Source organism: Eucalyptus grandis, chromosome 3 (assembly GCF_016545825.1).
Source record: "Eucalyptus grandis isolate ANBG69807.140 chromosome 3, ASM1654582v1, whole genome shotgun sequence".
Lineage (NCBI taxonomy): Eukaryota > Viridiplantae > Streptophyta > Magnoliopsida > Myrtales > Myrtaceae > Eucalyptus > Eucalyptus grandis.
The window spans coordinates 65,137,448-65,154,635 of NC_052614.1; the positions used below are offsets into that span (position 1 = coordinate 65,137,448).

Genomic DNA, 17,188 nt, shown 5'->3' on the forward strand with positions numbered 1-17,188 from the left:
CCAAGATTCCTCCCTCAAGTAATCATAAGATAATAGCTATACGAAGCATCTAGACGGCCTCTTGCGCAGCTTTGAGGAACCCTATTTGCATGCAGCTGTCGCCATCCATGGCGACTCCCCTACCCGTTCCCTTGTCCATGTTGGCGTCTCGAGAGGAGAAAGAATATTTGAAAAATCGACAAAATGAGGAGTTTGCTGTCGTGTTCGATAACTTTTTGTGTTGGGTCGGCATCGCAATCCAGTGCTGATGACCATCAAACCACCTTCCCCGCTATTTCATAGGCAAAGTGTGTTGGTCCACATCACAGTTAAGTTATTGACTAGGGTCGCTAACGACATGCTTTTAAGTAGGGGTGAGTAGCGGTCTAGGGTCAACCCTGAACGGACCCTGGACCGGCCCAACCTTGCCGGTCCTAGTCCAGTTCCCAAGGGGACTAGGTCGGTCCTTGGTCCTGAAATTTTAGAACCAACACTTTGTATGAGTTGGTCCTCGGTCCTAAGAGTTTTTGGTCGATCCAATCTTGAACCAACTCTCTATATTATATTATATTATATTATATTATATTATTTATAATTCGTTTATGTATTCAAACCTAAGTAAAATGTCTGTTATATTATATTATATCGAGATGTTCTACCAATAGCACTAATAGTAGTTTCAATTTAAAAAATTTGTTAAGTATTAATTACGTGTCGTTTGTTTTGTTTTCAAGTGTTTAGAAGTTCAAGTGAATTAACAAGATGTGAAGTTATATATTCATGGTTTATATTAAGTATTTTGAACTTTTTATGGTTTAATTGTATTTTACTAATGAATTTCAGTTGTACTTTGCTTTTCAATTTATGTCAAATGGTAGAAGTTTTTGAAGAGTAGAGTAGTATTGTAATTACTACGGTGATTTGCTAGTCAAGTGGTGTGAAGCTCATTTTTTGGTTGAGTGGATTCTACAGGATCGAATGTAGGAAAACACTTTTGTATATGGTGTTATGAATATTAAAGATAGATAATTACAAGAACTTTCCATCTTGTCCCATATCTCGATGAACGGTTAGCAGGTACGAAATTTCTATTATTGTGTCGTCTTAAATTTGCTAAATATGTATTGGTATTTATAGTTTAGTTGCATAATGCCGCATTGTCGATGGATGTGTAATTTGAATTTGTAGGTTTGCTTTTTTAGGGAGTATAAAAAATAATACGAAAAAAATTATCGATCAGTCCCGGGTTGACCCTGGAACCAGACTGACCCAATGGATGGATCCGGTCCTTGGTCCCAAGTTCAATAGGGTCGGTCATCGGTCCTAAAAATTGAGGACCGACACTATATGGGTTGGTCCTAAGATTAGGGGGTGGCCCGGATCTTGATCACCTCTACTTTTAAGCCATCGCACAGACTTTTACCTTTCTCATTTTCCAATATTGAACTAGTCCCCTCCTTTCCATATCGTTCCTGCAAGAGAAAATGTGTCAGATATTACTTTTATAGTGTTTGCCAAAATCTCACGTGTATGTGGTGCTCCTCTTCATCTTAGGATTTAGACCTTTTGAATTCATAATCTTATGTACATATACTCAAAGCTTGCTTATCGGTAGCTCGAAAATTAAGCTACTGTTTCACAGGTTAAGAAGTAGTTGATTACCCCTATGGCTCTTTGAGCTCAAATCCTACTATTTCGAATCCTACAACTCAAAGCGGCTACCCAAATTGCTTGCTAAATCCAAACATACCTGTGCTGTCTTCCAATGATAAGACTCCATTTTCACGAGCCAAAGCCCCGATCTTTTCTTCGCCAGCTACATTGACCAATTTGAGTGATCAACTCACCTGGACCTTCGGACCATGTTGGGTTCATTAGCAGCACGAATTAAGCAAAATCGGCCAGAAGATGTGTTCAATCCCAATTTTACTTTTTCCTATTTAAGGCCCAAGTTAGGGTGGTTAATTTCTTTGAATTAGATGTGTTAAATTCTTTTGACCAAAAAAGAAAAGAAAAGGTTAACAGTAATATACAGCACCGAATTGGTAAGGATAAATAACCTTGCTTAGTTCTCTTGCATATGACCTGGGTCTAATTGAATATTTTAACATATTTAAGTATTAGTTTGAGAAAGACATGATCTTTAGAGATATGATTGGGCATTTGGTTATTGTTGCAACCCTTCCGAATGGGAGTTGAGGGAATACGGGATTAGTGGAAATGTCGAGTTGAGGGCCAGTGATTCTCAATCGCCAAGGGTTCTCCCAAATCATTGGCCAATTCATTTTAATTCAATTAACTTATAAGAATTTGAGAAAATTGTTCAAAAAGTCAAAAATCTATTGACTTCGATACCTTTTAATTTCGCCAATAGAGTTTCTAAGCCTTTATTTTTTTTTTTTTGCCAATTGAGTCAAGCCATCCAATTTTGACCATAAATCATTGATATAAACGCCGGTCGTCTTACATGGCACACCGACTCTGACGTGAACAATTTTTAAAAATGTTTTAATGTCTTTTTAATTATTTATTAATTTTCATTTTCTCATTTTCTCCTTTTCTTTTCTTTTCCCTTTCTCCCTCTCGCTAGGCCTCATCAATATAAAATTTTGCTAATTGAGTCCTCATTTAGAATTCTCATGGAAAATTGTTCAAAAAATCTCAATGTTATGGCACTTTATCAATTTAGTCTTAAAACTTTCAATTTTTCCAATTAAATCATAAAAATTTTCACTTTTTGTTAATTGAATTCATTTGGCCAATTTTGCCTATATAGGGCAAGCATGGGTTGTCCCTCACCCAAGGTTGACGACCTCTGTTGGCCATTGATGAGGCCTGGTGGTGGCCGGTGTAGGGAGAAAGGGAAAAGAAAGGAAAGAAGAGAAAAGGGATAAAAAAAAAAAAAAAAAAGGATAAAAAGGAAAGAAGGAAATATAGGAAAAGAAAAAATTAAAAATATATTGAAAAAAATATTAAAATATTATTTAAAATTGTCTCGTTAGCGCTTTGATTGTCCTACATAGCACGGCTGGCATTCATGTCGGTGATTTTTAGTCAAAATTGATTGGATGAACTCAATTGGCAAAAAGTGCAATAGGTCTAAAAAAAATTTGGACAAATTTTACTATTTTTTTCGGCTAATTTTCCCATCATTTTTTTTGTATTTTTTTTTAAAAAATTTGGCAAGAAAAGGAAAAGAGATTGCTCTGGCAATCCAATTTGTAGCTCAACAGAATGATCCAGTTCACTTTTGGAACAATTGCTCTAATTTCACAAGACCAATCTGCCCGATGCTTACCTACACGCAAAGCTCCATCAGCGACATGCTGTTCCACATCGCGACGAATCGGTACCTCATGATTGTCCCGACCTCATCAAACCTCGAGTAATGACTCTTCTAGTGGAAGCCATTTCGCCTGAGATCCGAAACTGTAGTTCTTGGCAAATGCTTGATCTCGAAGGGAATGGAGTTACTTGGAAGGTTTCTTCATCCGTAGGCGAATTCGGAGGTTTGGGAGATTTTGCCTCTTGAAGGTAATCCGTCCTCGAGTTCAGCTCCTGCAAGTATCAGTAATCCCATGGGGACTTGAAGCTTTGAATTTGAGAAGCAATAGCTTCATTGCCACTCGAGCTCAAAGGTTTGGTGAGTTTGCAAGGCGTTGCTTTGCAAGAGAGCATGTTATGGGGCGATGTCCCTGAAGGGGTTTAGTAGTCCGGTTCGCTAATTGTACACAGTTCAAGAGAAGATGATGGATTCTCAGTTCGTCTATAACCACATTACATTAGAGCTACGGCGGCATTCATAACTTCTGCTGGCGTTTGCTTACCCCCTCGAAGATGTTAATCATTTCCTACTCACCACCTTTGTTCAATCCTCGTCTGAGCCATCGCTATCGCCGAAGCGCAACGTGCTGGTCGCCTCACGGACACCGTCACTGAATCGTTGTGCCAAATCCACCGAGACTTCGCTGGAGTGTCGCTGAGTAACCGTTGGTCTTTGTCCCGTCACCATGAATTGCCATAGCACAAACCAGGTTGTTTCTTCCTGATTAAACTCTAGTATTAAATTTTAGATTCATTCTAGATTTTGCCTCGTGATCTATGCTCTGTTTTGCTGCCTTCTTATGTGTTGTCTTACTGGATCATCGCCGAGTCCATTGCCGTGAACGAGATTGATCGTTTCTTTTGGTCCAGTAAGTCTGCCCATCGTGCTTGCCACTCACTATCCAGCTCGTGAAAGGACAAGCGTTATTCTCCCCTTCAGCTTCGGCTTTTCATACGACGTGTGTAGGAGAAAGGAGACAGTAGGTGACGATTCCATTATTAAACATGTCAGGATGAGCAAATTTCAACTTGGTCGATGGGGATCCTATTGGCTTTGGTGGGGCGACGAGAGCGAGTTGTGGATCGATTCCTGCAATCGAGCTTGAGACTGGTGGCAGCAAAGCGAAAAGAGCTTCGTCTATGGAGGTTGTGCTTGCTGGAGAGAAGATTGACTCCATAACTACAGTCCCTGTAACCGAAATCCGGAGCTAAAGCAATTGAGTGCGGTATTTGTGAATTTGAGGTGATGGGGCTGGACTGCGTTAAGCCCAAGCGGAACGAATGTGGCCGGACTCCATAGGTGGATCTTTCATTCATCATTATTCTTCTTTTTATACTCTATTCTATATTATTTATTAATAAATTAAATACATATCCAATTATCAGTAAAGATTCAAGTGTCAACAAGTGATTAACAAGACTCAAATAATTTATCTCAAATCAATTCTCATGTTTATTGTGTTACCCTATATCTGCATATCAAAATACACTACTTCACGATAAATTTGCAGTTTGGATAAGTTGTTCCCTTTTGTGTCATGTCTTAACAATTTGAAATGCTATAGCAAAGTGTATAAAAGAATTTCAATCAAAGGAAAATATTACTGTACTTTTGGCGGGCATGTTGAAAAAGGTTGTAATCTTTTATTTTTATATGTATGTTACATATCAAATTGTGTTTACCTTGCTATGAAAAGGAATCTTTTAGGTAGTTAAGCTCCAAACATATTATGAATTTACAGTTAGTAGGAAATATCGTACAATCATATTTTTCTCATTTACAAGATGCTAAGATTTCTGATCAACAAATTAATGAAGCAGTCGAGCATGACATTTGCATACGTGCGTTTGCAAGGAGGAAGGCTTTGATCATAAGAACCAAGAGAAGGTGAAAAAGCAAAAATCCATTTATCCTTAAAAAAAAAAAAAAAAAAAAGGCTATTGAAATTCTTTAATGATATATATTTTCTAGGTAGTTCTACTACAGTAATTATTAAGAGACAAGAATGCCCTCTATTTTATTTCCAAGCATCTTGAGAGGATTACTTCAACGACATACCTAGGTCCTAGCTTATTCAACAATCAAATGAAGTCAGGTAGCTTCTTTAGAAGTCGAACTTCTCCTCCTTGGAATGGTTCATTAGTCAATGTCGCAAGGCCGAATTAATTAAAATTTAGGGGAAAATGATTTTTTTCACCATTAATAAGACAAAAGGCACCTTTATTTTGTAACTAGGAAACGTATTCATTATTTTTGCATGTCCCCGTATCAAATAATGACGATGATGATGATGATAAAAGAAGGTTCCAAATTAGCAGCTTTATAGCAAAGAGCCAAAGTAAAAAGGGACCAAGCAAATTGTGGAGAACATGGAGCTCTTCAACTGATTATGAGGGGTTCTAAAAGAATGCAATGTGAGCAGATGTAACCCACGATCGATTCTTGAATTTGAATGAACAAATAACTTATTAAAACTATTTGCGGCTCAAGAAGTTACATTATATGCACTGTCTTCTATCATCCAATAATGGCTATCCATAAAAAGTTACAAATCTACAAACATTGACTCCACCACATGGCGGTTCCATGTTGGTGTCAAGGACCCTATCAATTGGTGAAGATTTCTCGTTGATAACATGTATCTAATGATAACTCTACTAGCGAATTGTTGATTCCCTTCAAGTCGTTGATTAATTGACATTTCTAGTTCTCACCAAATTTATTCTCATTGATTGAGTCATCACCTATCAATAATGACATTGTGATTGAGTTACTTCGCTAATTGCCCTTTGCCTTAAAAATTCTAAGGAATTTGCCACCCCTAACCCAAATTTCACATTATTCACCGTTCAGTGGAAGTAGGGCCACAGAAGAGGCACATTGAAGGACACAATGAGAATGTAAAGTAAATGTGAGCTAAAAGAAATTACATGATTTTTATAACATTTTTTGGGATGGACACCTCTAAATTCGAAGCGACCATCATTCGACATATACGAAGTGAAAGTATTTCGGGATCGTTAATTCGAATGTGCTTTATTTCTTGATGCATATTACCTTAGACCGACCTTTTCTGTATATTGATTATATCGAGTGAGGGTGGAGATTTATATTATTCGGGAGAGTAGGTAATGAAACTTATGTTCTTCTCAAAATACTATTACGATGAGAAAGAATTCCCCCGTCCGAACGTCCGCAGAGAGAACGAAGGTCACATGCCTTCTTGACCCTATCTAATTCTATAGGGAGGCTAATTCTGAAAATACCAGAAAGAGGCAGATTTGGCTATTTAATTACCAAATAAGGCTTGCAATGATTCCTAATAAGGTTGGCAACGAATTGACCAGAGATCCTTCATATATACCGTTCAGACCCTCCTAATCATCAAAGAATATTATCACCCTTCAATTTAACTAAACTTCAAAAGATAATATCTTGTTAAACGCTCTTGATGTTTATTCTTGACTTCCAAGAAAACTTCACATGCAGTCGCCCTCACAAAATGAACGAACATCAACGTCTAAGTTCAGCATACGACCAAGGAAGTCAAGCGCATTGATCAACTACGATTTTTACGATGTTGGGTCGCGAAAGTACTCCAAAATAAACTTAAATCCCAAATAACCAAATTCTCAACTTCGACAAGGCCATGGCACAAAAATATTCCCAAATAAACTTATCCCAAATAACCAAATTCTCGACGTAAATGCTTGAAAATATCCACGGTGAAGTGTATAAACAAGGAGGTTCAAGAGCCTCCGCTGAAAATCTTGACTGTCTCTCTACATCCTTCCCATCTCCAGATCTTGGGCTATAGGGCGGCTAAGGCCCGCGCTGCTCGAGCCAGGCTGTTTAGGGGTGAGCATAGTCCGGGTTGGTCCAAGCCACCTCTTAACCCTAGGACTAACCCGTACAGTGTCGGTCCTCAATTTTTAGGACCGAGAACCGACCCTATTGAGCCTGGGATCAAGGACCGGACCAGCCCAATGGATTCGGTCCGGTTCCAGGGTCAACCTGGGACCGATCGAGAATTTTTTTCGTCTTATTTTTTATGTTCCCTAAAAAAGCAAACCTACAAATTCAAATTACACATCCATCGACAATGCGGCATTGTGCAACTAAACTATAAATACCAATACATATTTAGCAAATTTAAGATGACACAATAATAGAAATTTCGTACCTGCTAACCGTTCATCGAGATATGGGACAAGATGGAAAGTTCTTGTAATCATCTATCTTTAATATTCATAACACCATATGTAAAAACGTTTTCCTGCATTCGATCTACAATCATGTAGAGTCCACTCAACCAAAAAATTAGCTTCACACCACTTGACTAGCAAATTACCGTAGCAACTGCAATACTACTCTACTCTTCAAAAACTTCTACCATTTGACACAAATTGAAAAGCAAAGTGTAGCTGAAATTCATTAGTAAAATACAATGAAACCATAAAAAGTTCAAAATACTTAATATAAACCATGAATATATAACTTCACATCTTGTTAATTCATTTGAACTTCTAAACACTTGAAAACAAAACAAACAACACATAATTAATACTCAACAAAAGTTTTAAATTGAAATTACTATTAGTGCTATTGGTAGAACATCTCAATATAATATAATATAATATAACAGACATTTTACTTAAGTTTGAATATATAAAAAAATTATAAACAATATAATATAATATACAGGGTTGGTCTAAGGTTGGACCGACCCAAAACTCTTAGGACCGAGGACCAATCTGTACAGTGTTGGTCCTGGAATTTCAAGACCAAGGACCAACCCAGTCCCTTTGGGAACTGGACCAGGACCGGTAGGGTTGGGCCGGTCTAGGGTCGGTCCAGGGTCGACCCTAGACCACTGCTCACCCCTAAAGCTGCTGCCGTGTTCTGGCATCTTTTTGGACTTTTCGAGGCCTTGACCACAGTCTGAGCAATCCCCGCCCCCGGGTTTGGCGGTTTCCCGGCCCACATTTCATCCCACCAATAAGGTCAGAAAGAGGCAGATCTCCTTCGAGGGCTCGAACAATCTGCTCAATTTTTTCAAAAGCCGATTGTCACAATTCCTATTTCCAATAACCTCGCATATCTTAAATGGGCTAGACATAGAGTCAGTGAACAAAAAGAACCGTCTTTAGCCATGAATGTAGCAAGTGGCATAAATCTATTAAAGAAAAGATTAAGCTCCAGATACTAAATATATTACCTTACTCATCTTCGGTCGACACTCCCCCGAAGGAAGCACACAAGCGGCAGCGCATCGGACCATACGAGCCATCTCAACGCGGTCGTAATTCTGCAGCCCAGGATCAACAAGAGAGTCGAATTTTCCATCTTCCAGATATCGTGTGAGCTGAGGCCTCACCTGTAATGAACATAACAATGACTCTATCCCAATATTGCACTTGGATGATTAAAAAAAACCACGTATAAATTCGAATCCCCTCCAGGACCCAAGAAAAAAAAAATGAGGGAGTAATAGGTAGCTTGGGCTATTATTGTGAACACAAGAATTGCACGACTTACCGAATTAACCAGACTAACGCCCATATTCATAGCCCTGCGACCAGTAATCAACTCCAAGAGCACGACCCCGAAAGAGAAAACGTCCGATTTTTCTGTTGAATTCCCACTCGAAAGGTATTCTGGATCAAGGTACCTCCAAAGAAGAACATAGACTGTGCTTCAACATATTTGAACAGAGACATATTTGGGCTAGTCAAGCAAAAGAAGTACCTAAAAGGCTGTGCTTCAACAAATGAAGCACAAGGAACGAGGGAGCAATGGCTCATTTTACAAACACTTGGAAACATCTAAGGCAGATTAATAACAAGCTCACATTTCAGTCCTCCGAATCAAAATACTAATGGAGCAAATCTTACCCAATGGTGCCCTTCACATTGTTAGACACATGACTATTTGCATCAGGAGTAAATTTTGCGAGTCCAAAATCCGCAATCTGAGAGAGAAAAGCATTCAGAATTCATAGGGGGTGCAATCTACTTGCTCTAACAGTTAGCCAACTGAAGTCGGAAATATCAATGCTGACTTTTAATTTCATCCAAAAAGTTTGCTTATACCTTTGCCTTGAATTCAAGGTCCACAAGTATGTTAGCTGCCTTGATATCCCGATGTATGATGATAGGATCACCTGCACAAGGAATGTTTCCCACATATACAAGAGCTCTGATTCACAGTCTTAATTAACTATTGATTCAATAAAGATGAAAGGCAAAAGTACATCTGAAACTTACAACCCTCATGAAGATATGCTAGTCCTTCGGCAGCCCCCAAAGCTATTTTCAGTCTACTTGGCCAATTAAGGGTCGGTTGTTCCTCTCCTGCAACGATCACTTTCCATCAGAATCCTTTCCATTAAACGCACAAAGCGCCAAGTTCTCTGATTTAGGGCATCCAAGTCCCATCTAGGTTCACCTGGAACCCATCAGTCAAAACCAGCTCCTTGATTTTTGGAACCTAAATCCTACCTTGCTGCCCTGAAACCTACCCAGTCGATCAATTCAAGTCTACCCGGCTAGGGGTGAGCATATTGGATCGACTGAACCGGGAACCACCTAGACCGGACCAGCCGGTTTGGTCTAGCTCCCAGGGGCATCAATCCAGTTTTTGGTTCCATAAAAACAGAACCGGTGATTTTCGGTCTAGTTCCTAATTCCAAAGGGAACTAAGAACCAGACCAATTATTTTTTTTACATTTTATATATATAATATATATATATATATTTTAAATTAGCAATAAACTCTAAAATAACAACTATAGAAAAGTTATAGTTTTTTTTAAAAAAAAATTAATGGTATGGTTGGTTCCTTAGTCCCAAAAATTGGGAACCGGTTCGATTCTTGGTTCCTAGGTGGAATCGGACTGGACAAGAAACCAATCACCCTAATACCCGAACTAGGAACCAATCACCTCTATTACTCGGCAACTGGTTTTTTTTTTTTTTTTCATTTGGTTCTTCCTTTTCTATTGTTTTATTTTTAGTTAAACAAAATAAAAGTAAATGCAACATAAATCTCCATTGATCTCCATTTGCAATAATGATGATCTATAAAAGATGAACACGTACCACCACCCTCAGTGGCGCAGCTGGCTTGGGCTCTCTCCCCCTCACGAAGAAGAGAAGTTCGAATCCCAGAGGCATCGTTAGAGATTCTTACCTGGAGTACTGTAGTCGTGGGTCTTGGACTCGCTCTCCCAGGGTTTGCTAGCTAGCTGTTGGCTTACGGGATTTCCTGTGTTACCATAAAAAAAAAATATATATATATATATGAACACGTAAAATAAAATAAATGATAAAAAGTTCAAAACAAATAACATAAAACATAAATCATAAAACTTCATCAATTCCTGATTTGATTGACTCTTACTGGAGAATTGAGCCACATAGTACCGATTTCACTTTTGTTTTTTAGCCGAAAACCAAATGGTAACTGAAAAAATCAGGACCTGGACCGGTTACTGTAGCCCATCCGGTTCGATTCCTAGTTCTATTCTAGATCCATGTCACCCCTATTCTGATTAGTTGTCCTTTCTCTTTTCACATGACCCTCAGCGCTAAGACTGATAAGAAAGAGGGGGCAGTATGTAAGATCGTGGCGTGAATTGGTACTGAAAATCCAAACTCACCATGTAAGTGGAACGCCAAGGTTTTGTTAGGCACCAACTCGTACACGAGGATGCGCTCGGACCCGGTTGTGCAGTATCCAACCAAAGACACGACATGCTTGTGATGGACTCGGCTTATTATTTCAACCTCAGTTAGAAACTCACGTTCTCCCTGGACGCTCCCTACCTTCAGTCGCTTCACTGCTACATCTTTTCCGGTCGAAAGGACTCCGCGGTACACGTGCCCAAAACTACCTTCTCCAAGTAGATTTGCCCCTGAGAAGCCATTAGTCGACTTCTCTAAAGCGTCAAAAGGGAAATGGGACCCGCTGACACCGAGATCATTGCTAGAGGATGTGGAGCAAAGCCGCCATCCCTTTTTCTTGAAACGTATTAACAGCAAGCCCACCCCCACCACGACCGCCACCCCCACCCGCACCACGACCGCCTCTGCCGATATGGTGCGCGGAGGGGACCCGGAAGAAGCTGACGGTAGAGGAAATGCCGAGGTGGTGGTGGCGGCCAGAGGCGGCACAGTGGTGTTGGTCCCTGCCGGTGAAGACAGCGAGGAGACCGGAAGTGGAGTTGACATTGCTGTCGAGAAAAAAAAAAAATTGGCTGAAACGGGGAAACAGATACTCATAAAGAGAGAGAGAGAATGCGTGAGAGAGTTGAAAGATATAATCAGCGGGAGAGAGCAATATGCTCACGTAGAAATCTATGGTTAGTCATGTAGACACTAATATGCTCACGACAGAATTAAATAAAGATCAGCGAAAAGTACCCAGCGAAAGTTCAATTAATTTGGGTTCTGAGTTATCAAAGATTACAATGATTAGGTGGTCCGTAATCTCTCTTAATCGACAATTCTGGGATATTTTAGTATTAGTTTGACAAAGATGCAACCATTAAAGATAAAGCTCGAATTCGGTCACTTTTTTTCTGTTTTTCCAGCTAGTGGGAAACATCTGAAAGTGAACCTACTTTGTAAGCTCGACACATAAGTCGATAGCATGCCTCACTTCAACTCTAGTGTTTAGCGCCAAATCCTATACATTCTCCAGAGGAAGAGTCAACCCTCGGGATGTTGCTACTAAAATGTGTCCATATTGCCATGAAATAGTCTTTGATAGCTATGCTTCAAAAATATTATAGATTATTATAGGATCCCTTCCTATCTCAATTACAAGATCTCAGAAGCCCGTCGTTAATGTTCTAAATGACAAAACTTACCGCTAGGCTTTTTCTTTTTCCCCATTCTATAAAGCAGTCGAACTCGATACTTTATCCCTCGTGTGTGGTTGGTTAGCGCGGATTCTCAAATTTTGAAGCGTTGTCGTCTTTAACTAAAGATTTGCACGGGCCTCGAAAGACGGTGCTTGCCAGCGTTCCTCATTTTCTATTCCGACCAAAAGAAAAAATAGAATTCCGCAGCTATACACTATTTATCTAATGTTGCTCTCGGACTGTAATCTCGACAGATTTACCAGACAAATCCTCTCACTCTCTTTACATTTAGGAATCGAAGACTCGCTCACCTCTTCGGACCGTGCATAAAACGACCCAAAACGTTCCATGGTCAACTCTAAAACTGGAATGGAACTGGCCGGTTCATTTCCAGATCAATTGATTCGGTTCTCGGTTTCCAAAAATCAAAAACCAACATGGACATGATAGGTTTTAGGTTCTTAGTTTGGAATCTACCCACCTGAAAGCCTTAACCCAAATTAGACCGCTCTCTTTCACGTTCCTTCTGTTCTTATTGCTAATTGCCCATTTTAACGTCGATTAGCATCCTTATTGACATGATAACCCATATTGAGTTAATGTCGTCGTGAAATTTTGCAACCCCTCATAGACTAATGTCCTCCAGACACATCAATCAAACATGGATTCCCACCTAACAAGACCATGTCCGTCTCCCGTTACAACTTTCTCATTGTAAACACTCCCTCGTGTTACTTCTTTAGGCTATTTTGGGGGAGTGATTTTGCCGTTGAGACCTCCAAGCTTGCATACTGCCTACAGACACTCTCATCCTTCAACCACTACAAACAACCTAACACCATTCGCCTGCGATTTCGCATCAAGTGCGCTAAATTCGGCTGCTCTTCCAATCATGGCCTCTCTACTTCAGTCGGCTCATTGTGATCGCTCGTGGGCAACGCTAATAATAGTACAAATAATAATTGCAAAGATTTCGCGTGTGAATTCCATTGGATCCTCTAGCCTATCACATGGCAAATGGCACCAGAGCTTGCTAGGACTGCTCGCTTATTCTCTCACTTCCTTTCCAACTAAGTCCAATCGACCTTAATTATCATATTCAAGACTTGGAATTCCATCAAAACTCAGTGCAAATCCTTTTACCCATCACATTCGTCGATTCAATTCTTTTAGAAATTTTAATTGGCTATCATGTATATTTATCTACCTCAACTCCTTATCTATCAAGGAGGTGGCAAGAGTTTTTGAAACAGAGCTTAAATTTGATTTATACCTAAATATTTTCCTCCCAAGATTAACTCGTTACCCCCTACTTTCTCGCATTAATAAAAATAAATATTTTTCCATGGCTACTCTCATTAAACAAATCACCGAAACCCTAGCAGACTTCCTAGAGCTTTCCTCGAATAGTAAAAAGCAAGCAAGTGTACATAAGCCAAAAAGCAAGTGTACACAAGCCAAATTTTCTCCGTCAAGAATTCATAAAATACTAATTCCGTTGCACAAAAGTCCAGTTGCATGTGGGCGACACCAACCGCGGGGACTCATAGTCCATTGCACAAAAGTCCAATAATCAAATTAAAATCAGCATATTCCAAGGAAAGAGCAAAGAAAACCTACCCATAATTTCTTCTACGCCTCCAATTAACCTTAAAAATGAGTGCATGCCACAACTTTCGTTTTCAAAGCAAAAGCCAAGATTTATGTCTTTATTTTAGGTTCCACAGGACGTTTTCCTCTGGGTCTTTCCTTAGCCTTTCAATATTGACAACAAGAAGCGATCGATGTTTAGACAGGTGTGATCTTAGGAGGGCTGGTTCTAGTCTCCCTTTGTCATTCGGTGCATGCATACCTTTCTTCGTTCGGTCCATAATAAATAGATACGTATATGAACTCATACTACAATAAGATAATTTAATAACTGAGTTGTCACGCACCTTGTCTCGGTTCTTCAACACGGCATGCAAGACGGATATCGCGTCCGTTTTGGCGGCGAAGCCAGTCAGTCGAAAGAGGCCCTTCGACTGCTGCGGGCATATTATAATTGCAGCCCCACTTATGATGCCGACGATTGTCGAGTGCGTCAAGAAGTCCACAACAAACCCCAGTCTGCTCATATAGATTTAATAGAGAAAGATGAGACAAGTTTGTTTGCTAATCAATGAATCAAAGGAGAAAATTTGTACCTTAGGAACCCTAAGACTGACCGGAAGATTCCGGTGACAATAGTGGCTGTGAAGATCAAGTTGAGATACAATTTGCGGTCAGTGTCTGGCGACACTTTCTCTTGAATGGACGCAGCAAGAAGCAGTGAAGCTGCAGCCACGGTCCAGATCGCTACGTGCTTTGAGCTCCCGAAGATACAAGGCTCGAATCTGTTATAAGCCAAATATCTCAAGTCAAAGCATGAAGATTTGTTAAAAAAATATATATGGTATATTCATTATACTTTCAAATGCATGAATGCGATAGTCGCTCTCAGAGTTAACCAATTGAGGTCCAAAACATCGAGGCGGACTCTTTTTAAGTATATATCAAATATGTTTGTTTTACCTTGGGCTCGAATTCGAAGCCACAAGTAAATTAGCTCCCTTGATATTAGGATGACCTGCACTGGGAACGTTTCTCATGTATAATACAAGAGGAAAGCTCTAGGATTCACAGTTGTAGTCAATTATTGATTCAATAAAAGACGAAAGGCAAAAGTAAATTCTAAACTTACATTCCTCATAAGCGTGTGCTAGTCCTTCGGGTCCTGAGAACGAAAGAAAAACAGCTCCTGAAAAAAAGAGAGGGAGGAAAAAGGTGAAGGCTCTGACCAATGGGACAAGGGTAACGTGCGAATACAGGAATCTCGTTACTCCTTATGCATTTTCACTCGTCCACCTATATAAGATGTTCGCTGATTAACAATGTCGACGTCAGATATGTATCCAATCATATCTACCTATAAGTTAACCCGTGTTCAGTCTATCACCTCAACCAAGCAGCAAAACCCTTCCCCCCAACTCAGGATCCGGAGGCTGTGATGGGAGATCGTCGTGCAAAGATGCAACCGTCTAGATCTTTCATTTTGGCAGGGGGCTCTATATACGTTCTACATAGACGTAATTTAAAAAAAGAAATAGTGAATATAAACAATATGGATTGAGATTTAGATCCTTTCCATTCAGAAGTAAATCGGCATCTTTTATTTACTTTCGCTGAGTAGATCATAACTAAGGGTGCCCATATATTCAAAGGCCACAACCACTTTAACTCGTTGACCACACAGGATATTTAAGCAGACACATCGACGGAAATTCCAAGTTTCACAATCCCCAATCTCTCTCGCCATGCAAATACCAACAGCCAGCCACTGCCGCTTGGCACCGCTGTCATCAATGTCGGCGCTGTTCTTGTCCTCTCTCACCGGTGGCGGGGTCGGACGACCTTAGGGCCATAGCTGGATCTGGCATAGCAGCGAGAGCATTTCCAGAACTTAGAATATGCTAACCTAACTTAGAAAATGCTAACCTGTGTTGGGCTAAGTGCCTTATAGTATTTGCCTCGACCTCTCTTTAAAGATATAAAAATAAATATCCCGGGGAACGAAAAATGGGTGATTTGGAAAAATTCTTCCGAAATGTTTTCGTCGCCTGAAGAAATCTATGCCTAACTATTTCCATAAGAAAATGAAGGAAAAAAAATTCCATTTATTTAAACTTTTAAAGCTATTATTTTTTCGGAAAATCTTTTCCAAACCGCTGGTTTCCATCTAAACACCAAACATTAGAACCCCAAAAAGTGGCTTCCGGCAAAGTGGTTGCCGAACGGAGGCAGAGAAAGAGTATGGCAAAGGGGTTGCCAAAGGCAGAGGGAGGCCAACATGCTCACCATGTATGTGGAAGTCCAAGGTGTTGTTAGGCACCAACTCGTGCGTGAAGTATCCAAACCAAAGACACGGCATACTGGTGATGAACTCGGCTTCATTATTTCAACCCCAGTCAGGAACTCACGCTCTCCCTGTCCGCTCCCCCACCTTCAGTCGCTTCGCTGCCACCACCTCTTCTTTCCCGGTGGTAAGGTCTCCGCGGTTTACGCGCCCATAACCCCCTTCTTCTCCGAGCAGATTTACCTCTGAGAAGCCGCCGCTGGGAACCTCTGAAAAAGGCCTTGCCGTTGCCGAAAGAATGGCTCAGGATGAAGTGCCCATTGACTGAAGTATTGATGCCGGGCAGTGCGCGGCGCTTGGCAAGAGACGGTGCGAGGCACGCATAACCCGAGGCTCTCCCTTTGCCGATCACATACAGGAACCTTGAGAGAGAAAGAACCCTTCTTTCTTTTTCTTTTATACTGGAAATGGAAAATGAGAGGGTGACCAGCCCCCGCAAGTTTTCTCACGGAATCCGAAATCCTTTCTTGAGAAGAAGAGATCTCTTCTTTCCTTTACATCGAATATCACCAGATCACCTCTCCCAAGAAGACGTAGAAGAAGAGGTGGAAGAGGCGAAGAAGACAAGGCCCATGGGAAACTTGGTAAGATCACAATGGTTGATTAAAACTTGATAACGACAGCACTAGTGGCTTGATAAAGTGGCTACTAGCGCTGTCAAGCCACTAGCGCTGTCGTTATCAAGCCTAATCAACCATTGTCTAAATCTCAATCAACTATTGTCCATCAATTATTGTCCATGATTTAGACAATAGTTGATTGAGACTTGATAACGTTAGGGTAACGCTATTGCTATCAACCATTGTCCTGGTGGTCCCACTTGTCAATATCATGATAATATTAAAAATAAAATCTGTCAATTCAATATTGTCCTGGTGGTCCCACTGGGACCAGACATGGAGAAAATGCTGTCTACGTTTCACGCTCCAACATGGAAAATAAGAAAGCAACAAAAACACGACACGTGCCGGTGTGGTCCCACTCCATCAGGCTATGAGAAAATATTCAGTAGTTTGACTGACGTGGCGCACACAAACCACTCACATACCGACACCTGTCTCGAGTGGGACCCCTCGAAAATGAG

General features: G+C 40.3%; 1 protein-coding gene across 16 annotated transcripts; it reads right to left on the reverse strand.

The window, feature by feature from the left end:
- Positions 1 to 6,739: 6,739 nt before the first annotated feature.
- On the reverse strand, positions 6,740 to 16,693 carry LOC104438273 (proline-rich receptor-like protein kinase PERK1). Of its 16 annotated transcripts, none has more exons than XM_039308715.1 (14): positions 16,047 to 16,061; positions 14,893 to 14,949; positions 14,724 to 14,778; positions 14,378 to 14,545; positions 14,108 to 14,279; positions 10,965 to 11,537; positions 10,496 to 10,570; positions 9,571 to 9,657; positions 9,397 to 9,467; positions 9,199 to 9,275; positions 8,843 to 8,975; positions 8,523 to 8,681; positions 8,197 to 8,346; positions 6,740 to 7,155 (listed from the first exon to the last, which is right to left on the reverse strand). In XM_039308715.1, exons 5-14 carry the CDS (start codon positions 14,205 to 14,207, stop codon positions 7,087 to 7,089), a joined length of 1,494 nt encoding a protein of 497 aa, XP_039164649.1. In that variant the 5' UTR covers positions 14,208 to 14,279; positions 14,378 to 14,545; positions 14,724 to 14,778; positions 14,893 to 14,949; positions 16,047 to 16,061; the 3' UTR covers positions 6,740 to 7,086. The 16 variants fall into 16 exon arrangements, with proteins under 16 accessions (XP_039164649.1, XP_039164645.1, XP_039164644.1 ...); XM_039308711.1 differs by having other exon boundaries at positions 14,357 to 14,545; XM_039308710.1 differs by lacking the exon at positions 16,047 to 16,061 and adding an exon at positions 15,148 to 15,267 and having other exon boundaries at positions 14,357 to 14,545.
- Positions 16,694 to 17,188: the final 495 nt, after the last annotated feature.